Raw genomic sequence first — 26794 nt, forward strand, 5'->3', positions numbered from 1 at the left:
TATTAGATTCAATTATGCACTGCTCCTGCAATACAACACTGTTCCTTATGTCAGAAATGAACAGACGACAATCCTGCAGATCATAGGAGTGTTTTCTGTTTGCCAGATATTTCGCATCCGTAAACCCTGCCTTTTTTGGTATAGAACACGGAAGTCTGCCATGATAGGGAAAGAATACGGGTACGATTGGACTTTACTTTGCCACATATAGAAATGATCGACCACTCAGAAACCGGGGTAGCCGAACTCATCTGCTATCTCTATACTTAGACCCTAGAGAAGAGGTTTCCACTGTGGATCGAACCCCTGCTGAGCGGAAGAAGTGGTAACCGATCGTTTCCACATGGCAGATTATAAAAGATGAGGGTTAGCTCTTCCTCCCGTTTGGTGTTCAACATCCAGCACATCGTCCAAAATGCATGTTGTCGCAAGCACCACTGCTTTTCTGGGTATCATTTCTAGTGTCGCCGGGGTGCAACATGGCAATAGAGACACCAACCAGCAAATTTTAAGTCCCCCCGTACCAGAACCCATTGTTGTCACCGAACTTCCCTTGCCTCCTGTCGCCGACAGTAAGGAGGGCTCTTGTACTCCCGAAGTCAGCCCTCACCGGACCGGATGTCTGCTCAAATCCTCCCAGATCCAAAGTGGAAATTTTCTTCCTGATAACAACCATGTCCTTGTCAGCTTAAACTTCTCAGGAGCCCCAGCAGCTCCTGATCCGGCTAGCATTTATAATGGTACCCATTTGACTCTGATAAAGGCCGATGGGACCAAGTTTCCTAGCGGTGACCCATGGAAGTGTATTACCTGTGGTGTACCGGAAGAAAACAAGGTCGGCAGCACAGAGCTCTCTCCGTACCCTCAAGCTTTTTTGGATGGTAAGAGGGCCCTGATTGGGACTAACATCGTTGATTGTGGCTCGGCGCTGCTCGCAAGTTCTGAGTGTACACCGGATAAAGTGCACATCTACCCAATCCGTTGGAATATCAAGGCAGATGGCTCGGGAGCCGGAGGAAATATACGAGAATTGCGCCTACATCCGGACAATGTGCACTTGGGATTTAATTCCTTCACTTATTCCAATGGCCAACTAGGACAGTTTGGCTACTTTAGTCGACTGGAGTTTAACCCCTCGCCGAAGACTGGCGAGCCTCGCTCAGCCCGATATGATCTGGTTAACGTTACCAGACTCTATAGTCCGGACAACCCACTGCCTATCAGCACAAAAGGCAACCAGCTATTGTTTAACCGGTCGGCCATTGCCGTCGGCGAGCTTCGAGGATTTACCGGACGTGGCAAAGAGGTCACGTATATCGGCAACCCTGTCGAGTCATGCAACATCGACGTATTCGCCGCCGACCTGACAACAGGAAAGGTGCGTCGGATCACAGACCACCCCGAGTATGTCGACCCCATGGACGTCTCTCCCGACGACAAGTGGCAAGTCATCCTCGATACTCGGGGGACTGGCCGGCAGATGTTCATGGCCGGCATGCGTGGCATTCCACCGATCATCGACCTGATAGCTACTACAGTTGCCTCTTCCACTCGCAACAATGGTCCTCGACGATTTTTCCGACCTTGGCTCCTGGATCACAATGGGGACCGCGGCGACTACTACGGCCAGCAAATCAACGGTGACGGCGACGGCAGCCCTGGAAGCATCAACGACCCCAATTGGAACGCCGGGGCAGACCCAAAGTGGTCTCATGACGGCACGCGCATTGCATACTTCGAGAATCTCGTCGTTTCCCCTTCTTGTGGCGGACAAAATCCTCTGCCATGCCCTAATTCCACTGAGCCAGGTGGCCGTGTCACCCGCCTGATGCTTGCTCACCTTACCAGCCGTGAGCCGCTCGACCTTGAACCAGTTGCTCCCATCTCTGATGAAGTTCCCTGGGGTGTTCCATATGTTCCCGAAAATGCTCTACCAGACCGTCCGTTTCCTGCTGAAGGAAATTACACTTTGAAAGGAGAGGTGTCAGGCTCAGCCTCTGTCTCGATTATTCATGACAAGGCCATTCCCACGGCGATCAAAACCATCGCAGTCACCTATCGCAACTATTCCGATGATGGGTTGCATGTTATCGAAGGGTCTGAAAGGTTCACCAATACTGTCACATCAATGACGATAAATAAGGTAGACTGGTTTTCCGACCTTAGGTCTACCGGACAAGTTACCGGAAGCAAGAAGACCAGTCCCGGTGGATTCCATCTGGAAATTGATGCCATGACCAACATCTTCAATGCAAACGGGACCTTGACTACCACTATCGATGGAAAGGTCTGGAAGCAGCCGGCCAATGGAACCTGAAACTGGTCATGCTCAATCATTCACGCTACGGTGATTGCGTCTGGTGATCTCTGGCGAATCGCTCTATCTCGCGTCGAGGAGAGCTGGCTGTGATACTAAGCTGCTTGTATATAACTAGTTAAGGCAGCTTTGCCTGTACATATTCTGTGTATGAAGGACATGTGAAGTTCAGGGTTGCCCCATTCCATCTTTTTCATCATGTTGCACTTGTGATCTTCCGCCATCCCTATTACTTTATAGCAAAGCTGACGTATGTACATACAAAGATGCACCCATGTTTGATTATTCAATTTCCCTACAACTAGATATTCCTCTCGGGATGGGATGCATAGATACAGGTACTAGTATTAGTATAAGAAGCTTCGGGCACACCAACAACGTGGTGGGGTCCAACCATAAACCCCAGCCATTGCAAGATTGGTGTTTCCAACCTTCGCGTCGTGCCCGTCGCAGCATCTCCTGTAGTTCGACCACCTATTTAAGTCTCGTTCCCTCCTTCTGTTGACCTCGTAGCTTTACATGACTGGAAACCTCATGGTGGATTGATTGAGTAGCCTAAAGAGCTTGTACGGATTGTTAGTATTTGCATGAATGATGTGGAGTGCTGAATGAGGGAACCGGTCACAATGCTCGAAATGCCTGTAACTCTCGAAGAGAGCTCCAACTAGAATGGATTTACCATCACTCCCTACCCATTTCCCAGCTAGATACCGGCCGTAATATTGACAAAGGTTATGATCTACGGTCATCCATCCAATTCTCTATATCCCCTATACAACTGCAAGTTGTAGATATAAGAACAAGATATCTGGTCTGCCACTTAACACATAATGTGCATCAACGGTCCTGCAGGTTTAAATACAGATCCCAACAATATCCCACGGGCAGCTAACTGACCAATATCCCACCCCCGGCATCATTCCTCATGCCTACGATTACGACTGGTGCCCGTGTATTCAAATGGTCCAGCAGGTGTCAAAGTGTCGGTGCTCGTCTCTCGTGCGCCTGCTTGCCATCAGCTTAGGGTAAGGGGACGACCGGAAAGGGTTAGACATTACCACCGACTTCGATAGCACTTCGAGGTGACAACGTGGCAAAAGATGTATTGGATAGCTTTAATGCGGGAGTTCACAGATACTAGCTGCTGCAGCCTTGGCCTGCTGAAGAATGTACACCATGTTGCTAAAAACGGTGCATCGTTCTTCGTAGGAAGCGGTCGGGAGCGGCTTGGTGAACTGATACTTGGAATTCTCATGCAGGATAGCAAACAGATATATATCCCCATCACTGCAAAAGCCATGGACAGGAGCCATACGTTGACTGTTGACCTTCCGCTCATTTTGTATGGTCGCCATGTATAGAAGCAACTCGCCCCGTGCCTCTCCCCAGTTGACCTGAGACTTGGCCTCGATGGCGACAAGAAGTTTAATTCTGCGTGTAGTAACATCGTAAGCACCGATTCCCCAGTCGACACGACCGTTGATATGATATATTGTTTTGGCCTTGGAGTTGAAGGTATACTCGACAGACGTGACCAACTTTGCTTCTGGAACTAGGGAAAATTCCGCCAGGGGCTGAGGTTTGAGGCTAGAAATACATGTAGGTTCGTGATTGCTGTAGTTGACGCCAGTGTTGGCCATTGCCAGGGCGGGGATCAGAAAGGCCTCAATCACAGTGCGAGACCTGCGTTCGCTGTAGGCGTTATACTGGGCCCTAGCAATCGCGTCCAGCCAGAGGACTATATAGAGAAATGCCGACATGGTCAATTCAACATCGCCTGAAGGCAGTTGGGCTGGTGTATACATAATAATACATACTGCTTATTTGGGGTAGCTCGCGCGATTCAGCATCCGGAAATTTTAGCGACTCTACCATCTCTTCAAGTTGGAACATCCAGTTCACCTTAACCTCGTCGACGCTATCGGAGGTGATCTGCGCCCACGATTAGCTGTTGCAGTAGACATACCCAACCAGGAAAGAGTATATCATACATATTCACGCTGTTCCAGTCTCTAGGGGGGTTTGAGAAAATCCATAAGCGGCCGCAAGTACGTGAGAACCGTCTGAGCTGGCGTATTTCTCTCCTCGCCAGGAGTGAAGGAATCATTATCGTTGGACAGCGCTGCGACCGCTCGCGTGTATTCGTACAGCACCTCATTCGGGAGCGCCAAGTACACTGCAAGAGCGGTATCGTCGGCCTCCTGGTGTGCCTTGAGTAAGTCATTTGCTGGCAGAGGCTGGTCACCTATATACGCATCGACAAACTCCACAGGTCTAATATTAAGCTCCTGGAATCCCCTCTTCACAAGGTCTGCCACGGTGCTGTTCTCAGGCATCTGTGCTGGAATGGTTAATGAGACTCGAAGTAGGGAGAAGACGAATCGTTGATGTAACATACCTCGAATACAATAGGATTCCCATCGGGACTTCTCAGGCGCACGGTGGTCATATCGGTGTTTATGGAAACTATGGATGTGAAGACTGAATGGCTGCTGTAAGGTGACCGGGCTGTCAATTTTATCTGTCTATAGAAGACGAGAACGGTAGCAGACAAAAGGTTAAAGAGGTGAAGGAAATAGTTTTAATCCTACATGACTCAGAGGGATGGATGAGAAAGGAATGCAGACATGAGTGGACGAGGTAATATGTGAATAAAGAGAGATAAGTGACTTTCTACTTAGAATGGCAGGTTATTCACTGCCAAGTGGCTCGAAACGATCGTTCAAAGCCACATGATGGTAAGTATAGCATGGGTATAAATCAGCCTGGATGCCTATAAGCGTTGATATATTGCTATAGGATATCTGTAATTTATATTATCTTTTTTTCAAGAGCACTGGCCACTAGATTCCTTATTATAGCTCTGATCAATGATCATGTTTCATTCAAAGATCTCGCTTCTGCTTATAAGTGCTTTCGAGTGAGTTCTGAATTGACTAAGAACCGTCCTTAGGCCTTCTGATCGCATTGATAATACCATTCTCGGCCAAAGTATTATTAATTCACTGCACAAAATTAGGATGATACCATTTCATGTACAAAGGCAGCCGTATATAGTGTAGTTCCACGGCAATATGGGACGGGATTAGTTTTCAGGTTTCGAGAAAGCCACAAACGAATTCTTGCACCCAGAGAAGAGCAGTGTCGTCTGGATCGAGTCTGTCCTTTATAGACTTGACGAGCCAGCGAATCAAATCTTTGAGATCTTGGAGGGTTGGACTTGCTATCCTTCCCCAACTCTATAACCTTCAGGGATATTCTTCTGCACGATACGAAACAAAACCAGAATATATAACTTTTTCTCACTTTTTCTTTTCAGTTCTACTCCAGTATACTTGGATTAATCCCGGGCTTCTTTCCGGAAATTGGTCTAAGAATAACCTTGCTACCTTCAACCAAGGTAGTTTCTCGTTCCACCTTAACTTTAGCAGATGGTCCGCCGCTTCAGTTAACCATTGTTTACCCTTCCTGGGGTCATTTTGCTCTCTATAACCATACTGCATTTCAAAATCTAGTGCAGTTTTGTTACGTGGCTGCTTGATCACACCTCTCCTCCATTTCACATGCTATGGACATAGGGAGGTGATGTTTAGATAATGGCAAAGGCAGAGTGCTTGGGAAGGAATCATGTCGAGGATTGTGGGAAGAAAGGCGTGTTGTTTTTTTTATTAAGGTCCACTTTTTATTTCGATTCCCACGTGCGGATCTGCTCGGAAGGAAATGTCATGCAGAAGGTTCTTGATTAAGTGAGATTAGTATGTTCTTATACGGCGAGGATTTACATTGTCTGCGATTTGGCTTGGATTATTTGCAATAGTCTATATTAACCTGGAGTTTAGGCCCATAGACTCAACTTAATTTCAAGGTTGAGAGGTAAACAGTAAAGGGATACCCTCAACTACAAAGGGCATGATGGGACTTAGGGTTGAATTGGAGTATCCGAAGAAACACACTCGTTTCTCTACCATGATTCTATTACGTGTTGGCGCCTCATGGCAGCCGGAATGATAGTGGAGAGGCAAAAAAAATTTGATAAACACGAAGAGGCGCCGAGAGAGGCGTTGAGAGAAAGCGCGAGATCCACACCAACAAACCCATATTGCCACGAGGGAGTTGGCGCTAGAGACAACAAAAAGCAATAACAATCGCGTCTGTAGAAAATATTTGCTAATGATGACACTGTGCCGAAAAACCCAACCAGTGCCTAGCGAACCGGCTCTTCTTCTCCGAGGGTGGGACCCGATAGCCAAGCACTAAAATTCATTAGATCAAGGCCCAGTTTATCGCTACCACGTGGCTGAGACAATCGATTAGCCGATGTCAAACGCTACTGTGGAACTCCATTGGGTAAACCAGAATGGGGAATCAGAGAAAAAGAACGGTAGGATTCGAAATCGAACTAGGGTTAGGGAGGCCAAACGTGGATTTCTTCTTCCGGCCGGGCCAGCCCCGAAAGCATAAAAGTCAAATTAGGAGTCTAGTTTAAATAGCCGCGGACTCTCTCCATCCCCTTATTCCCCCTCTACGGTTCACCATATACCTCTGTCTTGAAGGGATTTCACCATGGGTGTCATCTGGGATCTTCTTGAGCGGGCAGCCTGCCTCGCTATCACTGCTGTCGCTCTTTTGGAGGGCCGCGCTGGTGCCACCTTCCACGGCACGCCCTCGGTCTTAACCGAGCAAGGTCTTGTCAAGGGATTCGTGGAGAACAGTACCAATGTTTTCCTGGGAATCCCTTTTGCGCAATCGACTGCGGGTAAGAATCGGTGGAAGGCTCCCCAGAGCTTGACGAAGTCCGCCACGGCTGAGTTCGATGCGACCTCGTATGGCCCTTCCTGTGCGCAGGCTATGTCCGGCAACAAGATTGTTGCTCAGGGCGAGGACTGCTTGAACCTGAATGTATTATGCCCTGTACTGATGTTGTTTTTTTGGCTATTGGAAACTGACCTAAACTGCTTTGTACAGATCTGGACCCCTCAGAACGGCTCGAATCTTCCTGTGAGTTTCTCCTATCTCCATCGGGGTTTCTACAGAACATTGGCTAACCTATGCACAGGTCTTTGTCTACATCTATGGTGGCGCAATGGTTACTGGTGGTAACAGCAATGCTCAGTGGCAAGGATACAATTTCGCTCGCAAGGACGTGATCTACGTGAACGTCAACTACCGTGAGAGCATTTATGCTTCTCCCAGCGCCCCCGAGCTCGAAGGACAATCGCAGAACTTTGGCATTCTCGATGTCGAGATGGCTTTGCAGTGGGTTTACGACAACATCAGAGGTATGTAGAAAGTCTCCCTGTCCCTCGATCATGGGTTAACATCTCTGCCTATGCAGGATTTGGTGGTGATAAGACCCGCATTGTTTTGGGTGGTCACTCTTCCGGCGCTGTTCATGTGAGTAATTCACAAATCCTTCGCCCCAGATGGGTAGTCGACGCGGAGGATTGTCCCGGGTGGCTAATTTTATCTTGTTGTAGGTTGATCATTACTTGTGGAATCATCCCGAGACATTCCTGGCGGGTGCGATCGAAATGTCGGCGAATGCCGAGTCGGGACCCGCCATCGCCCCTTCCGGCGTTGCCTTGACCCAAGTGGCTCAGGATATTGAAGCCGCCGGTGTTACACTCAGCTGTGACTCCAGCAACCCTACCCTGGATTGTCTTCGTGAAGTGGATATGTACTCTATCCAGACTTCCTACTTCAACTCGACCTCCAACACCTGGTTCTCCCCGATCGTGGACAACATCACCCGCTTCTCTGACTACAAGTCGCGCTTCGCCGCTGGCAACTACCCCAAGTCGCTTCCCTTGATTGTCGGCAACTCCGACCAGGAGGGCAAGCTCTTCGGTATGGTTTACTCCAGCGAGAACACCGATTTCTCCAAGTGGATTAACACCTTCGATGCCGACATGGCTCATGTGCCTGACGACGAGCTTCTGGCCGCCTACAACGCCTCAGACTATGAAACGGTGTCCCTCATGAGCGGCGCCTCCTACGGAGACGCTCGATTCTTCTGTCCCACTGACTACTTGATCGACGTCCGTGCAAACGAGCAGCCTACCTGGGTGTACCGTTGGTTCGGCGATTACGACAACGTCATAGGTATCCCAGGAATCGGCCCATCGCACGGAAGCGAGGTGCCCTTCTTCCACGGAGGCAATGAGTGCTTCTCGAAACTGACCGACGTTACAGAGGCGGAGCAGGCGTTGGCTGATTACATGAATAACTGGTTTGTTGCCTGGATCAAGAACCCCAGCGCGGGACCTGGCTGGGACCGAGCCAAGCCCACCAATGGGCCCTTGGCTAAGCTGGGTGTTCCTGGCAAGGAGTTGGCGATTGAAATCGGAAGTACCGGCGATTACAACGGCCGGTGCCAGTCCGTGTTCAATCCCAACATCCCCAAGTATCCCGTGGTCCAGAACCCGGTCACCCTGGCCGAATCCTCCTAAATTTCTTATCATTCGGCAATTAGACATTAGCATCCAGCATTAATAGACATATACCCATTGTACAGGTTTAATTAATTGGCAATAATAAATTAAAGCACGAACATTACCGGTATTTGCGCGTTTTACTCCATATTAAAATTTTCCAAGCAGGTGGGACACCAATGCGAATTGCATGATCCTCAGGCAGACCAGGGGACCAGGCCTTCCTCCATTCACGCTAAAGAAAAATCGTGCATGAAGAATCTCGTGTAGAAGGATCGATTCAGGAACAACGCCACGTGTTTCACTTTAGGAATGGATCTTCATTCTCAAGCTAACGATCAATTGGACGTTAGATAGTGGGGCAAAGGGCCAACGCTCCATAATCACGGGCGATTCGGTGCTGAAAAGATTTTTGGTCGTTGCTAAGGTCGCACCCCTAGCTAGCCCTAACTTTCAAAGTTCAACCACCACACCTTGTTCCCGTGTAGAAATTTAATTATAGCTCAAAGAAACCCTTTACAAAATAGCATAGATACGTTAGCCAAAACTATAAACTGGATTACTCGGCGGCAGATACGGAAAGGATCCGTGTAGGAAAAGGAAAACTAGGCAGAATTAACGGGGCAGTTGTATTTCGTATGTACCCAAAGTCATTCTGCCGAAGTTTTTCCTATTTAATGACTTGACTGCCTAGTCTCTTGTCTTGGAACCTCGGCATATGGAATTTCTAGAATAGTGCTCCATCGAGATCGATCGTTGTCCCTGCATTGGTGTGTTGAACTCGGTTGGTCTAACTGGTTTTCGTGTTTTCTCCTGTCTCTAGACTGCCTCCTTTCTGTTAATTTAGTGGTGTCGGTCGTCTCTCCCTATATCGTAAATATCTCCATTGTCGCATTACAGTGTGTCGATAGCCTAGTTAGGGACCAATATTAGGTCTCTCCACCATCAGCTAATATTTGACTTTCATGATACAGATCTGCGCAGGGTAAGAAGTGTATTTGTAAAAATCAAACATAGAGAACAGTGTAGTTGGCTGGTTTGTATGTCGCCGAGAAAAGGGAAATTAGATGCGTCCCGAAACCACAGCACAACATCGGAGGCTATGTAACCTCGCGTCTCATGTTGGAGATTTGGAGTGAGGGTAGTAATCAACTCGGGACATGATTTCATGATCCAAGCCTGTGCTTCCGGCACTGTCCGCATCCGGCAACCTCGACATACTTTGAGTGGAAACTCTCCACTCCATCCAGTCTCCCGAGCTGTTGGAACCGTGGAAGTTTAAGCAGACTATTAGGCCCTTTCCAAAGATCCCACTCACTCATGGAAAACACATCCCCATGCCTACCCAATAGTATCGGTGATTCCCTAGTGTGTTCTAGCACTGTCTAAGATTAAGCTTCGCCATCGCGAGAGTTCTCTATCGAGCCATGCTATCTGGACCAGTGGGAGAGAGGAATCGATTCGCTGTGCGCAGGCAGGATTCCACCAACTGTAATTGAGTCGCAAAAACAGGTCCATATTATCAAGGTTGGCCTTGTTAAAAAAAATCTGTCTTCCGCACACTTACGTTACAATTGAAGGCCCCTTCGCTCTCTTTTGCCGCCCATACGGCATTCACTCGTTCCAATTGCTTAAATGGCAGTCCATCCTTCGTTCGCTCTTTCATAACGGTGGGAACGCCTGCAGATCGTCCCCATGGCTCACCCGGGAGTCGGACAGGTGGTATGTGCTTTTTTTTTCCTTTTCCCTCCTCCGCTTTTGATCGGCACGGGAAACCGGTGAACTGACGATCACTTCTGGCGCGTACACAATAGGTTGGATGGTACATCTGTACGATTGTCGCTTGTGCCTTCTTCGTTACACGGTTAGTTGTGCGATGGCGGAGGTTCAGCAAGTTTTACGTCGACGATTACCTCGTCGCGGCGGCTTGTCTGTGTTTGATCGGTGATCTGATCATCCAGCATTTCATGTTCAATTGGGGTAGGCTATAACTTGAGTTTGGATATGCATGGGGAAGGTTTTCTGATGATTCTTGGCTGTGTAGGCATGACGGACATGGCCAATGCGTCAAAATCGGATATGATCAATATGATGAAGGTTGGTGGCAGCTTGGATAACCCGGTTGTGTCGCATGGCATGTTGACCGTTTGTTACAGATGATCATTCCAGGATCTACTCTCTATGTGACTTCTCTATGGTTGATCAAGGCTGGCATGGTTCGTACCCTTCCCTATCCTTGAGCGCAATGGAGACAAGGGCTGTTGACTAACTAGTTGTGCATGCAGGTTTGCTTCTACAAACGTCTGGCGGATCGAACCCACTACCAACGCATCTACAACGTCGTCCTCGCCTTACTTGCCGCGACGTGGCTCACCATCTTCCTTAACATCATCTTCAAGTGCTTTCCTGTCGACCGCATTTGGGATATGGATAACCCGGACCGTGAGCTTTGTCCGATCCAAACATCAGTCAATATGCGCAAGCTAACAATACGCAGGGGCATGTTCCAGCAAACAGAGTCGGATCAATTACTGGATCACCATCTTGTGTATGTTATCGCAGCTTAAATACCTCTCCATTTAAGAAACCCTCACTAACATCAATCTCACCAACTATAGTTAACATCTTCAGTGATGTAATCAGTGAGTTACTCATCACCAACCATCCAACCCCAGAAACAACACTAACAAAACACGCCAGTTATCTGTCTCCCGATCTCCCAAGTGCTCCGAATCCGTATGCCATTCAAGCAAAAGCTCGGCGTGATGTCCATCTTCCTGCTGGGTATCCTCGTCGTCATCACCAGCAGTACGTTACGTCCCATCTCTCCCCTCCACTCCTTCCAATCCCAAACTAACCACAACACAGTAATCCGCGCAATCTTCGCCTGGCAAAACAAACAAATGATAACCTGCACAGTCTCAATGATCGAAACGGCAATCGCCATAATCGCCAACTCACTCCCCGTCCTCCGGACTCTTTTTTTTGGTTCGAAGTCCCGCAGCGGGACATACTACAACAACAGCAGCCGAGCATACGAGCTCTCCCACTCCAATGGTCCCGGGAAACAGGGGCCCCTGAATAAAGTGACGGCGTCTGTGGCGTCGCATGCTGCTACGGATGGGCATGGTACGCCTACGGGGCTGTCGAGACACGATTCCGAGGATGAGTTGGTGAAGGATGCTGCTTGTTCGCCGGTGGATGATCATGCGGGTATCTCGGTTACGACGGAGTATCATGTTTTTCATGGGAGGTATTCGTCGCCGAGTGTTAATGGTAGACAGCATTGATTCTACTCTTCTACTCTTAGTGGTTGGGTTCAATTGTAAAGGTTGTTTAATGGTGGTATGTGCGTAGTAATTGACATGATGTGTATGTGTATCTATCATGAGATTAATGTAATTATGTAAAATGTCCTACCCGGTACTAGGGAGTACAAATGTGGAGGTCGAATAGGATACTAAGGTCTAGTATGGCAGGGTATGTCTCCTGAATCTCGTATACCAAGTTTCGTTGCACCAGTTTAACAGCCATCGCTTTAACATGACGAATGACACGGAGATAGGAGGAAAGGACAGTGTCACCAAACCGACCTGTGCCTTACCATTTTCTGGGTACTAGCAACTATACATGCAAAATGATTTGTTCGAAGCATCAATAATGCTTGTTCTTTTGTTTCTCTTCTCTGCAGGGTGGTCGACAGGCAAATGTATACAATAGAAGCATGAGCCCTGACCGCCTTCTGCATTCTGCTTACCTGGGTATTTGCCGGCAGTTCTTGGGTCTAGTCCTAGAATGGTAAACGGGGCTTTGGAAGGCGGTCAGCCCCTAACACGAATATTATGGACTTGGGTTTCGAATGATAAATCGAGAGAAAAGGATGGGCGAAGGGAAGATCTGGGGAAGAAGATTAAATAAAAGAGAGCTTTAAGCTTATGCAATGAAAGATCAGCAGGGATCCAAGAAAAGTAAGATTTGGTAGTGATGAAGTGCATAAACGACACTAATCATGTTCCGTTGCGATATATATTCTCTCAACCGCCGAGTTAGAAAGCATACGGAAATTGGGGTCGGCGATGATAACGCTGGATATTGGGCTAACTACGGAAAATAACGTAGGAGTAGAAGAGGAAAAAGGAAAAGGTTGGTAAAAAGAAGCAAAAAGAAGAGGAATAAAAAAGAAAATGTGAGAGAAAGAGGGTGAAGACAAAAAGAGACAAATGTTGTAGAAGAAAAAATTTAGCGCGAGCGACGCAGGGATCGAACCTGCAATCTCTAGAGCCGAAATCTAGCGCCTTACCATTAGGCCAGCCGCCCAGTTGCTGTGATGGACTAGGTAAATATTTAATTTATAAACGCATGTTCTTTTGTGTTAATTTTACCCAATACCAATTTTCATCTTATTATTCTGGATACAGCCTTTTTTTATATGAATTGAAGCTGCTATTAAACCATAACCTATAGCCTTACCATGCTGTACTAACTCCATGTATCATAGGTATATGTCTAACCCTGATTATAGATCCGTACTGTTAACCGGCCACCCGTTGATCACGGTATACGCATCTATTGGTGTCGTGCCATGCAAAACATCATAATGAGTGCGATCTCCGCAAGTAGCTTCATCATGGGTATTTGAGCATTTACCCTGCAACATCGCAGCGATTTGCTCGCCCGCCTCCCGGCCCTCAAACCACGCACCGTGCAAAAACCCGAAATAAGATGCGCTGGTCGCCTCTCCAGCGAACCACAGCCGGTCTACGTTTGCGCGTAGATTCTGGTGCATTTCTAACGTGGTTCCCACTGGCCAATTTGAGTAGCTGCCATGCGCCCAAGGCTCGCTGTTCCATCGAGGATATACGAATGCGGTTGGTTCGGGTATTTGCTTCTCTGGAAACATCTCGCGGAGGACAGCCAGAACTTCCTCTTTGGTCTGCTCGTTGGACTGCCTCTCTACACGGTATGCTTGCTCTTCTACGACAGTCACGAACAGGATATTAGACCCAGGCATGAAGCCGTCTTTCGAAAGTGATTGGAATATCGGGTAATACCCGCGGGTGGTAGGCGACGCATAGAGGAAAAACTGTGTATCGGTCGGCCAGAATGCCTCATCAAACTGCATAAAGATCTTAGTGTATGTTCCCATGCTGAACTTCTGAATGGCCATTTGTTTCCATTTGGGCAAGGCCGGGTGGAACTGGACGACATCGTTCTGCAGTACGCCTAGAGAAAACGTGCAAATGGCATATGCTGCACTAACGCAGCTGCCATCACTGTTGGTGATTTTGACACCTTTTTGGGAGTATGCAATATCGGTCACTTGAGCGTTAAGCCAGAGCCGACGGTCTTGGACCTCTTTGTGGAGGAAGGTCGACGCCTCGCGTTCGATGATGGTACTGTATCCGCGAGGATCCACGACCATGTGGTTAGCTTCACCAAACTGGTTGAATGTGAGATTCTCGGCGGCTACTCCGAAAATAAATGAGCTGGCTTCGGGGCTGGCTGCGCATTCGCAGTCTGTTAATGATTGGTTAGTTAGGGTTTGCTGCGAAGTCTTGTCCTCCCATGCGCTTCGTACCCCAATTCCACCATTCCACGGCTTGTGCCTTCATATCGTTCCGCCGGGGGTTCCAGCCCGCCATGGCAAATCCGGTACGCGCATTATTATCTTGGATGTTGTCTAATAACATCTGTCCCGCATCTCTGTAGGCCACATCCTTCACGTTGCTGAAGGTGTTTAACAGGTCTTGGTAGTCGTTGTAGCCGGTCTCGTCATATGTCAGGACGGAGCTGGGATTGTCCGGTGTGTTGTTGAGTCCATGCTTTTTAGCCTGCCAAGGTAGGATTCAGTTAGTTATATCCATGGAAAGAGATGAAAATGCATGTTCCATACCAGTGTTACGAGTGGGTTTTCTCCCTGAAGTTAGCAAAGACCAAATACATAGATTATGGGCGCTTACCTGCTATACTTGTCCCAACTCCATGTAACTGCGCTTGTAACTTAGCAAAATTGCCTTCTAGCTTTTGGAAGTTTACATGAGCCATACCCAATTCGCACCAAATTCTATCACGTAGGGCTTTCCATTCTTGTCCTGACCGAAGTCTGTACTCCATACGCGCCCGCCAATAGTATTTCGATACTCTAGAATGACGAAGTCGTGAATCGATGCGTTTGACAAAGCTTGCTAGTCAAATAAATCAATGAATAATCAACCCTATCTTTCCTTTCCGGGACTTGTTGGCAGCTTCGATGATACCACTTACTGCTGCTGTGATACCGGCCATCCCACCTCCTCTGAGTTAGGTTAGACCTCTGCGACAGCACAGAAAAAGGGTATTATTATCTTACAGGATCGCCACTGTAGTTTCTGTGCATATTCTGTCTTCGGGTGGAGGTTGTGCGACATGAGCGAAGGCCGACTGTATTGTTCCCGTGGCTAATAAGAGACTCGAAGATATTGAAAACGTGAAATGCATATTGTCTAAAGTCTACACGATGTTTAACTCTGGAACGGAATACAAGAGCGCTACGCAGAGCCTTTTGTAACCACTAATAGGCTGCACTGGGCAAGATATATCTGGTACATATGACCTCCGCTTGGCGTTCAGTGACTGGTACAATGGGTTATCTCTGCACCAGCTCACCAGATCGCCAGCGAGGCGATATGCAGCAGCCTGTGATCAGCAGGACAGTCTTGGCATGATAATCGGACTAGTCAGGACTTGATAGATGTTTAGGCTGGTTGTCAGGAAGTTTAGCACGAGATGGGTAAGTCCAGGCGGCTTGAACCTCTTGTCATGTGGCAGGGTTGATAAGCATTTGACTTGGCCAGTCAGAATGCTTAAATAGTGGGTTAATTAGTTAATTAAGAGCTAACCGCTGGCTCTGATCAATAACCCCTTGGATGGGGCCCACCTTAAGCGTTAGTTGGCAAATTAAATCCATTGCTGCAGCTAAATGACTTGTCCTTTATCAGTGCCAGTTCCATCAAGTCGGCAAGCCCTAGCTTCCCCGCATCCGAGGTTGGACATTCCGTTTCCATCTTGGTTTCTCAATAAACCAAGGTACAATAATTAAATATTAATACCTGTCCACTCTGCAAGTATGGATCCACCACACAGCACCCTTTCTCCCGTACATACTTTCATTGACCGCCATGGAGGAATCAAAGGTCGAATATGTACCGGAAGACGATGCGCAGCTGGCTCGTATGGGCCATAAGCCGGAATTGCATCGGAACTTTTCCACCCTGTAAGCTGACCCCAAGGATCTGGCTGGTCGGATAAATGTTGATTTGTGTTTTTTTAGTTCTATGCTTGGCTTAGCATTCGCGGTACTTAATGTAAGTGTTTAAGCCACTCTGGATTAAGTCCTCACTAACGAACTATAGTCTTGGACGGCCCTCTCTGCGAGTTTATCGATCAGTTTGACATCGGGTGGTAGTACCAGTGTGATCTGGGGTGAGTTTCTCAACACAAGATTATTGTACATCGCTGACGATTTGTAGGTTTGATAACAGCTGGCACTTGCAACCTGTGCATCGCAGCATCCCTGGCTGAATTTCTCTCGGCGTTCCCAACGTGAGTTTCTTGGCAATTTCGAAAAGCAAAAAGAACAAACGAAGAGATACGAGGCGAACGAGGGGGGCTTACCTGTGATCGCATCTGTAGGGCGGGTGGACAATATCACTGGGTAGCTGGTAAGTAGGCCATCCCTTGCATACAATCGTCTCACTAATGTCGTCAGTTGGTATGTTGGCTCCATACATTAGGTCCTTTCCGCATGCTAAACCGGACAGTGTCTTGGCCACAATGGGTTCCAATTCTGTCCTGGATTACCGGCTGGGTTAACGTTGCGGGATGGGTAAGTGTCCTACTGGAAATTGCACTCAGGGGCGAAGTTGACTCTATAGGTTGCTCTGGTGGCCACCAATTCCCTTCTTTCTAGCCAGTTGATCGCGGGAATAGTCTCCGCGGTTTACCCGGTAGGTCTGTCTTTTCCATGTTAGCTATCTCAGTCACTTATTGTGGATAGGATTTTGAATGGCAGCGATGGCAACAGTTTCTCATCTACGTGGGTATCACATTGGGTGCATTTGTGATAAACGCGTTCATGAATTCCGTGCTTCCACTCATATATCGTGGCGCTTGTATGTATGTGTTGTGGCTAGATACGATCGGTTCTAACCTAGGTAGTTACTTGGTCGATTGGCGGTTTCGTTCTGGTTTCTATCACTGTGCTGGCGTGCGCTTCTCCGGATTATAACTCTGCCTAGTGGGTACTCCCTCGAGATTGAAATTCATTAGCTAATAGGTTAGCTTCGTATTCTGTGACTTTGTGAACCAAACTGGTTGTGAGTTTACGAGTTCCGAGAGATAGAACGTCGCTGATGATCAACAGGGCCTGATGGCGTGGCGTGGCTACTGGGGGTTTGTCTCTCGTCCCGAACTCGGTAGAGAATGAAACATGCTAATTACTTTAGCTTCTCCAAGGAGGATTGGGAGTCACCGCATTTGTAGGCTGAATCTACCCTGCAATATCTATCCTATTGCTAATATTTCTAGGATGCCGTGGTACATATGATCGAGGGTACAGCAAATCCGACACTACATCACGAGACAAGACTAACCCTCATTGAAACACAGAAATCCCGAACCCATCGGTCAAAGGACCTAAAGTTATGTTAACCTGTGTTGGAATCGGTACCTTCACCGGCTCCGTCTTTCTCATCGTCCTGCTCTTCGTTGCAGGCGACATCACCGATGTGGTGAGCTCAAAAGCAGGACCTCTGCTGCAGATTCTCCTCCACGCGACTCAAAATACCGCCGGCGCGATATGTCTGCTCATGTATGTATTTACTTGGCACCACTCGAATTAACCAGGGAAGCTAACGTGATAGGCTACCTCTCGTTTGTCTGGTCTTCGCCACGCTCAGCGTGATGACAACGAGTAGTCGGATGATTTTCGCATTCGCTCGGTGAGTTCCTCCTATAGGAGTTTCTACGTTAAGGACAAGCTACTAACTAACCTTGTCCAGAGACGGTGGCCTCCCTGCATCGCGATTCTTCGCTCACGTTCATCATAGACTTGGACTACCATTGAATGCACTGGCATTAACCACATTAGTCGTTATTATCTTCGGTCTGATTTTCCTCGGGTCTTCAAGGTACAGTCCATATACATCAGTATTTGATGCAATTTGACTAAAAAAAAAAAAAAAACAGCGCCTTCAACGCCATCGTCTCCTCATCCGTCGTAGCATTGGATCTCTCCTATGCCATGCCGATCGCAGTCAACTGCATCCGTGGACGGAAGACATTACCCGATCGGAAATTCCAGATCCCGAATGCTATTGGATGGGTGATTGATATTGTAAGTTTTCCTATCTTCTACTTTGGTCTGATTCGTATATATGGGGTCAATTAATGATGTTTGTGTTCTAGATATCCCTGTCTTATATTACTCTAACGACTGTCTTGTTTCTCTTCCCTCCTTCTCGCCCGGTGACGGGGAGTAGTATGAGTAAGTACATCCTTGAGATTATTTAGTTCTATCTGATGTGAATCCTGACATATGTAGATTACTGTATCGTTGCATTTGGGATTATTGTCCTGGTGTCAGTGGTGCAGTGGATTGTTGATGGACGGAGGAATTTCACGGGGCCTAGGGTTGAGAACTAGATCTAGGTCTGTCGGTATGCATATGTAACTAAATGCCCTGGATAAAGTGGTAGAGTGGTATCTGTTACCTCTCAATGAGGGGTATCTTGTCCTTGGGTGCGACCTTGCATGATCTTTATGACTGCGTGACGAATAGACTCCGAACGGCGACAGCAAAGCTGTGTATACTACCGAATCAGAGACGTCTAAGATGATCTTAACCCAGTGTATTACGAAACTACCATAATGAATGGCCTGAGGGTTGCAGCAGACGTACAAGGCAGAGAGGGTTGATTCGACAGTACCAGGACAGACAACCATTGCTTCAATCACTCAGACCAAAGACCATCTAACATAAATTAAGAAAAGGGAAAAAATAGATATAATTAACTCATATGCCAGCATACTACCTAGATCTCAGATCTCACGTTAACTGAGAAAAATAAAAACAAAATAAAGCGAATCATCTCGCTACAAACCAAGCAAGCACCCAAACTCCACAAATGCAGTATACTATCCTATCAGAACCAGTCCGAGATCATGATCATTCATTCAGAGAATCAGAGATTACTGAATCTCATAGAGGGCGAACGCGCGCTCGATATCTTGTAAGGTCTCTTTGTCTCCGTATGCATCCATCAATGCTTTGTTTCGGAGGAGGCGTTCTGATTCCTCGGGGTCGTAGGCGGGAGTGGGGGTGTTGTAGTAATTGTAGACACCGAAGCCTGTGATTACATCGTTAGATAGATATTCCCGAGGAGTTCATTGAGGGTGAAGGAAGGAGAGGAGAGGAGAGGGTGGTTTACCGAGGGCTATCATTCCCATGGTTGGGAGGTACCTGCATTCAACTATTTGTTAGTATATGCCATGTCTTGCTATGATCAATGAAGTAAGGATATAAATGAAAAGAACATACCATTTACCAATATTCCCCTTAACAGGAGGAATGTAAACAGGCCGCTTGAAGTGCGGTCGCTGTGGTGCAGGCGGGGTGGTGGAAGTATCCATGGGGTACGATTTGTTCTTTGTATGGGGTAAAACTTGTTCAAGTTAGGAATGGAAATCTTGGGGAAATTAAAGTTCTGAATGGGGTTGACGAGAACATTGCTCTACATTTATATCTGGTTAGCAACATGATGGAGTCGGAGTTGTGGAGAGTCAATGATGTGATATGATTCTTAGTGTGGCATGATCGGGTGGAAATCGTATGATTGGAATTAAATGATCTTCAATGTCGGTCATGAAACTGATCATCATGACATTATTGATGCAATGATAACCCGATCTACAGATTCCGCGATTTTACCCGTGTACTGTGTAATAGAAAGACATCTGGTTCTAGTACAGAACGTTGAAGTCCGGGTCGTCGTAATTTCTTCGTCTTAACTTTCGCTCAACTACCGTGGTCTCTACCCGTCTCGAGAGGATCCATGTATATGCATCTTTAACCGTTTCGAATAAGACTCTGGCCTGTGGATCTTCGGCAATCATTCTGTTTTTTTTTGTCTCTTGATGACATTCTATCTGTTTGTGTCGTTTTGAGCTCGTGTTCTCCACCCCTCGATTTCCTAAACCATGCTTGATAACATTGAAGGGCTTTATTGAAATTACTAGGAGACATGACAGCTACGAACACAGGTGAATAGTGGCTACAAAAGCGATGCGCTGTGGCAGTTCGCTTAATTGGTGATCCTATCGTCTTTCACTTATTATTTCTCTTCTATATGCTGGGATGACAGTTTTAGCGCTCGGGTGGAGATTCTGCGAGCACCCGCACAACTAGGAAGCCAATAGTTATGCACTACTTGGCTGATGGCATCCTGATTGATTGATCTTGAAAGATCACATGTCCAACTACCTGTGGAAATCATTACATATCGTTATGAAGGCATACATAGGACTATCCAGTGCAGTCTTGCTAGGGCATCGGAATAGGTATATGGACAGGATGGAACCACGTCGACTATCCACGGAGATATACTATATCCAACAAATATCCCGGGAAACAGATGAAAAAGGGTGAAACGAGGTGAATTCCACAAGGCTGAGAGCACGTATGCAGGTCGATCGAGACCTAATGGTGGGGTTACACTCAGCCTCGAGGTTCAAACATCAAATTGCTCACCAGCACTCGAGGTCATACCTGTGTCCCAGATATATTTTATCAAAATCATTCGCTGTACCCATAGCTTCTAAGAGGACGGAAACCACACCCTCCAGTCTCCCCCCATATCATTATTCTCCGCTACCGGAAGGCTATATCCGCCTACTTGTGGAATGAGAAGAGTTCTTTGAATAATAAGTCTATATGGATCTAGATATACTCGAGAAATTTCGGGCATCATCGTATAGGCCAACGCCTATCATTCCAGATACTTCTCGAGAATTCTCATCACTTCTTTCAAGTATATCTTACTGTTCGATGGCTCTTCGAAGCTCTCATTGAAGCTGGATAATATCCGCATTTGGTCTTGAAACGTGTAAAGGAAAGCATACTCATGCCGAGAATTATGTCCACCCCAGCTTCATATCACAGACAGTGACAGCACCATACCTGTGATGTATGTGTTACTCGACAATTCCTAGGCTTGGAGACGAATTTGGGGCTCAGGACCACCTCACGCAGTGCAGAGATCGACAAGGCGGCTACAGTTTGATGGTCTGCGAAAGCCAGTTTGGGCTATATGAGAGCTTGGTACCAGAAAGATTCTTATGACTTTATGCTACTAGTACTCTCCGACATTATAGAATGGTCGGCATCCCTAGGTACATCTGTAGCTGTTCTGTGACAGCCTTGGGGGCCAGGTGTTTATTTGGCTTCCAATTAGCACAACCAATTGATCCCAAGACCAACCCAGATTTGACTACACCGAGCGATTTGATTTAGCCATATCTCTGAACAAGATCCTTTATGTCGTTGAGCATCCTAGTGACTTTTGTTAGGGTGATTGCGTCAACTGGCATTGGAGGCAACTCTTACTGCTCTCTAAGTGTGTGGTTTTCTGTGAAGAGGGCAGAGACATGGGTGTTGAATCTCCTATCACAGTGTCAACGCCCAATGACAGTTTACTTTCAGGCAGTCGCATGCTCACAATTTGTACAGATCTAGACGGCCATCATAATCTTCTTCAGGTGCCGATTTCTGTACGTACGAGTGATAGGCTGTCAAATATTCGTTTCCAAATCGGTTGCAAATAGGCCGCCACTGGCCAAACTCATCTACATAAAGTCCGACATGTCAGCTTAAGCATTATAGATTTGACGGTTAAGTCATATAACATACATTCATTGTGTGCGTAGAAGGAGCAAGCGTCAAACACGAGAGACTCGCCAGTTTTCACGTCAATTCCAGCGTTTCCATACCACAGATCTCCGTGAACGAGGGAGGGTTTTACAGACCGGCCATCTGACTCAAGCGGACGCAATAGACGCGGAATAACCTTGTCAAAAAGGATTGGGACTAAGTGATCTAGTTCTGGGTCTGGCCCCTTCGCCGTGATTTCCAGATCAAGGGCCATCTTCATATTTTTCGCGAAGAAAACCTCCCAGCTATCTTCCCACTCATTAATTTGCGGTAGATTACCGCTGTATGTAGCCATGTGGAAGCCGAATTTCCCCGTCGGTGATGTACTGCTTTGATGGAGAGCCGCGAGGCGTGCAGCAAATTTATGCGGATCTGGCATCTCATGTGTCATCTCTCGATACTCACATAGAAAGAAATGAATGTCTGGTGTGTTTTTGTACGTCCCCCATGCGATCGGCTTCGGTGCGAAGTCTGGAAGCAGGGTATATATGGCCTTCATTGATTCGAACTCCCCATGTACCATGTTTTTGCCTCGTTCTTCAGACACAGTCTTAATGAAGACTGATGTTGATGTTCCATCATCTAATTTGACATTTATGCGACCAGTATGACCCCAGAAGCTGTTTCTATGGCTCTCGGAAGATACAACATGGCATCCTTTTGGCAAATCTTATTAACCGTCAGTATTTTGCATATCTGTGCGACTATACTGAACCTCACGGGCTACGACGTTCGGATCGACTGTGGTCTCCCAGTCACGATTCGAAACATTGTCACTCGTATCTCCCATGACTTGGGTATTGGTCTTGTGCTTAATTTGAAGCTTAGGCCCGATATAAGGGAAGTTCCGCAATTTCCTTGATAAACAGACCAAGTAATGTGTCAAACATGGGAGATTCCAAGGCCGGTGTCATGGGTGGGACAGATGCCGACTGTACAGGATATGAAGAAAGAAGAAATTGCTACGGATCAACAGAAAGCGGAGCGGATGACGCCGGTTCTTGTACTCTAGCACAGTGGAGCAACGTACAAAGACGTTGCGAATCTTGTAAGCGCCGTATAGTGGGTATCCCTAATTCTTGTGCCCCGCAGTAGCGACTTTAAAGATACGATGTTCCATCCCCTCCATAAATTTAACCTGAACACCTGCATCCTCCAATATACTTCGCCCAATGTTCTGAGTAATGAATACCCCTGGTTCTTTGATTCCCACATACACAACTCTGATTCGGCTCGCAAGTCCCATAATCCTTTCCGTGCAAGTTTTATTACCGCTCAACCTCCTGCTGCATGGCTCCATGGTAGTATAAAGAATTGTGTTATTCGGCAACACTGTATCTAACTCTTCTTCTGTCACATTGTATCTTTCAGCGACTTTGATCAGACAACATTGCTCCGCATGTGTGTTGCCAGGATCTCCGGGTCTGTCTCCTGGCAGTTCCATTGAATAGCCAGTTGATAAAATCTCGTTTCGATCAACATCGACTAGTACTGCGCCCACGCAAAACTTCGTCGGGGCGGGAGGGGACAATCGGGCTTTCTCAAGGGCATATTCCATATACCCTTTGTGGTCTCCGGCTGCGATGTTTGGGTGACAGGATGAGGATGTCATTGTCTTGTCAAGGGTAGGAAAGTGAAGTATTCTCAAAAATACTGGGCATGTTCACATAATTTTTAACGGAATTGTGTGGACTTCGTCAAGGAGAATCACCCTAGTCAGGAGGGATGTGTTACCTTAGGCTTGGGACTGTCACGGGACCGTGGGGATGCCCTAGGATATATACTAGGATATATACCCCCAGTCAATTACGTTCCCGCAGTCCCTAACAATATGCTTTTCTTCTTCTTTCTCTTTCCCACCGGGATGAAAGGACTCTATCTACGCTGTCAAGTGTGTCTACTTCTATTAGCTTCTTTGTCTCTCGTTCAAGAATCCTTGCCATTATCTCAAGGGGAGGTGATACTTGGGTTCTAATAAGAATCACTGCGTCAAAGCCTTGTCTTTGGTGAATAGACACAAGACTATTAATTATCCCGAGATCTACGGGATTCACGGAGAAGTTGGTTCTCAACCCTCAGATCCATAGACGCATCTTAGCCCTATTCAAGCACTATCATTATTTGAGAGATGCACGAGGAACCAGATAATACACGAACTCAGGAAGCTCTAGACAGCACAGTCTCGACCGAACAAATATTGCCCGTGTAGTATATATGGGAGAACAACGTCTCACAGTTAATTAGTCTCACATTGAAGACAGTGTTACAGTGTAGATTGATAGAGTTTTGTTCGATTACTTCCGACCAATAATCACATAGAAAAAGGACAGTTCGGTGCGTCTGTGGAGATCTTTTAACCATTTTGATAATGTTTCACTGGCTGATCGCTCACGTGGGGGCGTTCGCCCTCATATCCCCAGATGCCGGTTAAGGGACGTGCGAGGAGAGGCAACCATTTCAATCTCAGCCGCGGAATTATTTGTTTCAGATACGGTACATTTTCTTTTCAATCGTTCAGCAGTTCTCTTCAAAAGAGATTCCTTCGAGATCTCAGGCACGTGCATGAGGGGCGCCGTCAAAAGCCAAGAGACGCCGGTCGGATTAACCCCTGCCGATAATAAAAAGGATCCTATGGGAAGATACGAGGAACAGCCATCGACATCACATCACAGGAGACTGTCCACGGCCACGGTTGCACTGTCCAATGGTGAGATGCCATCGTCTCATTTGCCAATTGAACCACGGACACGACGAGTGCAACCCTCCTTTAAATTACAAAGAAACCTAGAGGAACCAAACCTTGGCTCTAGCCCCACTAAAGAAACTACTCTATCTACCTTTCGTTTATTCGCCGTTCCTTCATTATCTATTTCTTGCTCCGATCGCACTCTCAATAGCTGGAACATATTCAATTGTGCTTGTGGACAGTGATATTGTGTATTGCCGACTGAAGGCCTCTTATTGACTGCATTGGGACACAGCTAGTGTATCTTGGTCTCAATTAATTTCTTGTCTTTCTCTCATATTATTGTTTACTTCGTCCGGCTGTTGCGTGCCCAAATTCCTCTTTCGCCCCTTACTTAATTGCCCTAAGCAGCCAGCAGCTTGCATCAATTCTGTACAACCAACGGCCAGCTCTCGATCACCAGTCGACCTCAACCAATTGCACCCCTTGCGCCACTCCCCAATGCAACTGTACTTTTGCTTATCGTAACAGGCATGTTCTTAAAATCGCTATTTTCTCCTCGGCCGGGCAATTACGAATTGCTTCGGCCCGTGCACCACAGCCCTACGGAATTCGCCATGCGAACGTCAAAACCAGACAAGGTCGTCACCACCGCCGCCGATGGAGATGTCGCAACAGGCAATTCCGACGCGGACGCGAGAAGGCTGGCAGAGATGGGGTACACACAGGATATGCAGCGGAACTTCTCCGTGATATCGTTACTGGGTGTGGCCTTCTCGCTGGCTAACTCGTGGTTCGGTATCTCCGCCTCGCTAATCACCGGTATCAACTCAGGAGGAACAGTATTGACCATCTACGGAATCCCCTGGATCGCCTTCGTCTCAACCTGCGTCGGCGTCTCACTGTCGGAGCTGGCCTCCGCCATGCCCAATGCCGGCGGACAATACTTCTGGGCCGGCGAACTCTCACCAAAAAAATACGCCCCATTCGCCTCGTACTTAACAGGATGGCTCGCATGGGCTGGTGCCATGTTCACCTGCGCCAGTGTAGCCTTAAGCTTGGGCTCAGCCGGTGTTGGCATGTGGCAGCTATCCCATCCAGACTTGTACGTTCTCACACCAAAAAACCCCCCAAACACTCCGAAGACCCATCTAACCAAAGCCACAGCGTCCCCAAACCCTGGCACTCCGTAGTAGCGTACGAAGTAATCAATCTCTTCGCTTTCCTCTTCAACTGCATCGGCAAAGCCCTCCCCACAGTAGCCACAGCAACCCTCTACATCTCTCTCATTTCCTTCGCCGTCATCCTCATCACCGTCCCCGCCGCAGCACCCTCCCACGCCAACGCCAAATTCGTCTTCGCAAACTTCGTCAACTCAACCGGCTGGCCCTCCGACAGCCTCGCCTTCCTCGTCGGCCTCATCAACCCAAACTGGGTCTTCGCCTGCCTCGACTCAGCCACCCACCTCGCCGAAGAAGTCTCCCATCCTGAACGCTCCATCCCCATCGCCATCCTCTCCACCGTCGCCATCGGCTTCACCACTTCCTGGTCCTACTGCATAGCCATGTTCTTCAGCGTCACTGACCTACACCAAATCATAACCACCCCAACCGGCGTCCCTATCCTTGCCCTCTTCTACCAAGCCCTACAAAGCAAACCAGGCGCTATAGCCCTCGAATCCCTCATCCTGATCACAGGGATAGGCTGCCAAATAGCCTGCCATACATGGCAATCCCGTCTCTGCTGGTCCTTTGCCCGTGATCGCGGTCTTCCCTTTTCATCTTTCCTTGCGAAAGTCCACCCTACCCTAGACGTCCCCCTCAACGCCCACAGCACCAGCTGCTTCATCGTAGGACTCCTGGGTCTATTATATCTCGGGTCTTCAACCGCCTTCAATAGCATGGTCACGGCGTGCATAGTACTGCTGTATACAAGCTATGTGGTTCCTGTTATTGCCCTCCTGTACAAGGGTAGGGATAATATCACCCATGGACCCTTTTGGTTGGGGAAGGTCGGGCGGTTTTGTAATTGGGTTGTTCTGGGTTGGACGGGCTTTTGTTTGGTCGTTTATTCGTTTCCGAGTGTTTATCCGGTTACCACTGGGAGTAAGTTTCGTTTCGTTTCTTTCTTTTATTTTGTCTGATTCTTTGGGTTGGGGTTATGGTTGTGAACGATGGAATATGCTAACAAGCAATACAGATATGAACTACGTTTGTGTAGTATACGCCGTTGTCGGGTCTATCATTGCTATAGATTGGGCTGTGAGAGGGAAGAGGACGTTTCGGGGACAGTGTACTAGACATCAAGAGGTGGAGGAGCATGTTGAGGGACATTATGTTGATTAATGATACTGATTTTTTACTCTTGATGGATGATAAAGGTATCTGTGGAAGGTA

General features: G+C 47.5%; 10 protein-coding genes and 1 non-coding gene across 11 annotated transcripts; 5 read left to right on the forward strand and 6 right to left on the reverse strand.

Annotated features, from left to right (window-relative positions):
* The first annotated feature begins 232 nt into the window (after positions 1–232).
* BDV38DRAFT_293140 (uncharacterized protein) lies at positions 233–2538 on the forward strand. The gene has a single exon (XM_032062182.1). It carries the CDS (start codon positions 416–418, stop codon positions 2315–2317), a length of 1902 nt encoding a protein of 633 aa, XP_031913191.1. The 5' UTR covers positions 233–415; the 3' UTR covers positions 2318–2538.
* Positions 2539–3432: 894 nt separating this feature from the next.
* Positions 3433–4766, reverse strand: BDV38DRAFT_283243 (uncharacterized protein; the record flags this gene model as incomplete). The annotated part of the gene is made up of 5 exons (XM_032060010.1): positions 3433–4055; positions 4135–4249; positions 4309–4329; positions 4378–4653; positions 4716–4766. The coding sequence occupies 5 exons, from the start codon at positions 4764–4766 to the stop codon at positions 3433–3435; spliced, it is 1086 nt and encodes a 361-aa protein (XP_031913192.1).
* A 2046-nt stretch (positions 4767–6812) lies between these two features.
* On the forward strand, positions 6813–8878 carry BDV38DRAFT_247264 (carboxylesterase). Its single transcript, XM_032054646.1, has 5 exons — positions 6813–7216; positions 7283–7315; positions 7374–7596; positions 7653–7711; positions 7795–8878. The coding sequence occupies exons 1-5, from the start codon at positions 6881–6883 to the stop codon at positions 8764–8766; spliced, it is 1623 nt and encodes a 540-aa protein (XP_031913193.1). The 5' UTR covers positions 6813–6880; the 3' UTR covers positions 8767–8878.
* Positions 8879–10443: 1565 nt separating this feature from the next.
* On the forward strand, positions 10444–12038 carry BDV38DRAFT_283245 (uncharacterized protein; the record flags this gene model as incomplete). Its single annotated transcript, XM_032060011.1, has 9 exons — positions 10444–10470; positions 10563–10728; positions 10793–10845; positions 10905–10964; positions 11034–11190; positions 11246–11296; positions 11367–11390; positions 11449–11556; positions 11617–12038. 9 exons carry the CDS (start codon positions 10444–10446, stop codon positions 12036–12038), a joined length of 1068 nt encoding a protein of 355 aa, XP_031913194.1.
* Positions 12039–12993: 955 nt separating this feature from the next.
* On the reverse strand, positions 12994–13065 carry BDV38DRAFT_t133. Its single transcript has one exon. It is a non-coding gene; the product is annotated as a tRNA-Arg (tRNA).
* An 84-nt stretch (positions 13066–13149) lies between these two features.
* Positions 13150–14580, reverse strand: BDV38DRAFT_247267 (flavin-containing amine oxidoreductase-domain containing protein). Its single transcript, XM_032054647.1, has 2 exons — positions 14327–14580; positions 13150–14265 (listed from the first exon to the last, which is right to left on the reverse strand). Exons 1-2 carry the CDS (start codon positions 14436–14438, stop codon positions 13265–13267), a joined length of 1113 nt encoding a protein of 370 aa, XP_031913195.1. The 5' UTR covers positions 14439–14580; the 3' UTR covers positions 13150–13264.
* Positions 14579–15351, reverse strand: BDV38DRAFT_89467 (uncharacterized protein). The gene is made up of 4 exons (XM_032064097.1): positions 15098–15351; positions 15013–15043; positions 14642–14933; position 14579 (listed from the first exon to the last, which is right to left on the reverse strand). The coding sequence occupies exons 1-3, from the start codon at positions 15223–15225 to the stop codon at positions 14781–14783; spliced, it is 312 nt and encodes a 103-aa protein (XP_031913196.1). The 5' UTR covers positions 15226–15351; the 3' UTR covers position 14579; positions 14642–14780.
* A 554-nt stretch (positions 15352–15905) lies between these two features.
* On the forward strand, positions 15906–18429 carry BDV38DRAFT_271501 (amino acid/polyamine transporter I; the record flags this gene model as incomplete). The annotated part of the gene is made up of 19 exons (XM_032057326.1): positions 15906–16000; positions 16058–16091; positions 16140–16209; positions 16269–16329; positions 16420–16448; positions 16521–16612; positions 16662–16733; positions 16784–16898; positions 16945–17023; positions 17068–17102; positions 17150–17178; positions 17232–17264; positions 17314–17338; positions 17395–17596; positions 17649–17726; positions 17787–17915; positions 17974–18121; positions 18193–18271; positions 18329–18429. 19 exons carry the CDS (start codon positions 15906–15908, stop codon positions 18427–18429), a joined length of 1506 nt encoding a protein of 501 aa, XP_031913197.1.
* A 423-nt stretch (positions 18430–18852) lies between these two features.
* Positions 18853–19541, reverse strand: BDV38DRAFT_89481 (uncharacterized protein). Its single transcript, XM_032064098.1, has 3 exons — positions 19325–19541; positions 19215–19246; positions 18853–19133 (listed from the first exon to the last, which is right to left on the reverse strand). The coding sequence occupies exons 1-3, from the start codon at positions 19414–19416 to the stop codon at positions 18976–18978; spliced, it is 282 nt and encodes a 93-aa protein (XP_031913198.1). The 5' UTR covers positions 19417–19541; the 3' UTR covers positions 18853–18975.
* Positions 19542–21291: 1750 nt separating this feature from the next.
* BDV38DRAFT_283249 (Fructosamine/Ketosamine-3-kinase) lies at positions 21292–22502 on the reverse strand (the record flags this gene model as incomplete). The annotated part of the gene is made up of 5 exons (XM_032060012.1): positions 21292–21334; positions 21389–21445; positions 21501–21627; positions 21692–22381; positions 22433–22502. 5 exons carry the CDS (start codon positions 22500–22502, stop codon positions 21292–21294), a joined length of 987 nt encoding a protein of 328 aa, XP_031913199.1.
* A 2285-nt stretch (positions 22503–24787) lies between these two features.
* Positions 24788–26781, forward strand: BDV38DRAFT_89615 (amino acid/polyamine transporter I). The gene is made up of 3 exons (XM_032064099.1): positions 24788–25503; positions 25566–26503; positions 26598–26781. Exons 1-3 carry the CDS (start codon positions 24932–24934, stop codon positions 26741–26743), a joined length of 1656 nt encoding a protein of 551 aa, XP_031913200.1. The 5' UTR covers positions 24788–24931; the 3' UTR covers positions 26744–26781.
* The last annotated feature ends 13 nt before the right edge of the window (positions 26782–26794 follow it).

Source organism: Aspergillus pseudotamarii (assembly GCF_009193445.1).
Source record: "Aspergillus pseudotamarii strain CBS 117625 unplaced genomic scaffold BDV38scaffold_29, whole genome shotgun sequence".
NCBI classification, from domain to species: Eukaryota; Fungi; Ascomycota; class Eurotiomycetes; order Eurotiales; family Aspergillaceae; genus Aspergillus; species Aspergillus pseudotamarii.

What these genes read in the sequence shown, in the direction of transcription:
- BDV38DRAFT_89615 (XM_032064099.1), top strand. Translation starts at nt 24,932, where the DNA reads ATGTTCTTAAAATCGCTATTTTCTCCTCGGCCGGGCAATTACGAATTG. An exon ending in CAGCTATCCCATCCAGACTT is followed by an intron (nt 25,504 to 25,565) that starts GTACGTTCTCAC and finishes CCAAAGCCACAG; the next exon opens with CGTCCCCAAACCCTGGCACT. An exon ending in TTATCCGGTTACCACTGGGA is followed by an intron (nt 26,504 to 26,597) that starts GTAAGTTTCGTT and finishes CAAGCAATACAG; the next exon opens with ATATGAACTACGTTTGTGTA.
- BDV38DRAFT_247267 (XM_032054647.1), bottom strand. Translation starts at nt 14,438, where the DNA reads ATGTTATTAGACAACATCCAAGATAATAATGCGCGTACCGGATTTGCC. An exon ending in CGTGGAATGGTGGAATTGGG is followed by an intron (nt 14,266 to 14,326) that starts GTACGAAGCGCA and finishes AATCATTAACAG; the next exon opens with ACTGCGAATGCGCAGCCAGC.
- BDV38DRAFT_247264 (XM_032054646.1), top strand. Translation starts at nt 6,881, where the DNA reads ATGGGTGTCATCTGGGATCTTCTTGAGCGGGCAGCCTGCCTCGCTATC. An exon ending in AGGACTGCTTGAACCTGAAT is followed by an intron (nt 7,217 to 7,282) that starts GTATTATGCCCT and finishes TGCTTTGTACAG; the next exon opens with ATCTGGACCCCTCAGAACGG. An exon ending in AGAACGGCTCGAATCTTCCT is followed by an intron (nt 7,316 to 7,373) that starts GTGAGTTTCTCC and finishes ACCTATGCACAG; the next exon opens with GTCTTTGTCTACATCTATGG.
- BDV38DRAFT_293140 (XM_032062182.1), top strand. Translation starts at nt 416, where the DNA reads ATGCATGTTGTCGCAAGCACCACTGCTTTTCTGGGTATCATTTCTAGT.
- BDV38DRAFT_89481 (XM_032064098.1), bottom strand. Translation starts at nt 19,416, where the DNA reads ATGGATACTTCCACCACCCCGCCTGCACCACAGCGACCGCACTTCAAG. An exon ending in AAGGGGAATATTGGTAAATG is followed by an intron (nt 19,247 to 19,324) that starts GTATGTTCTTTT and finishes AGTTGAATGCAG; the next exon opens with GTACCTCCCAACCATGGGAA. An exon ending in CATGGGAATGATAGCCCTCG is followed by an intron (nt 19,134 to 19,214) that starts GTAAACCACCCT and finishes ATGTAATCACAG; the next exon opens with GCTTCGGTGTCTACAATTAC.
- BDV38DRAFT_89467 (XM_032064097.1), bottom strand. Translation starts at nt 15,225, where the DNA reads ATGCATTTCACGTTTTCAATATCTTCGAGTCTCTTATTAGCCACGGGA. An exon ending in GAAACTACAGTGGCGATCCT is followed by an intron (nt 15,044 to 15,097) that starts GTAAGATAATAA and finishes AACCTAACTCAG; the next exon opens with AGGAGGTGGGATGGCCGGTA. An exon ending in TGGCCGGTATCACAGCAGCA is followed by an intron (nt 14,934 to 15,012) that starts GTAAGTGGTATC and finishes TTATTTGACTAG; the next exon opens with CAAGCTTTGTCAAACGCATC.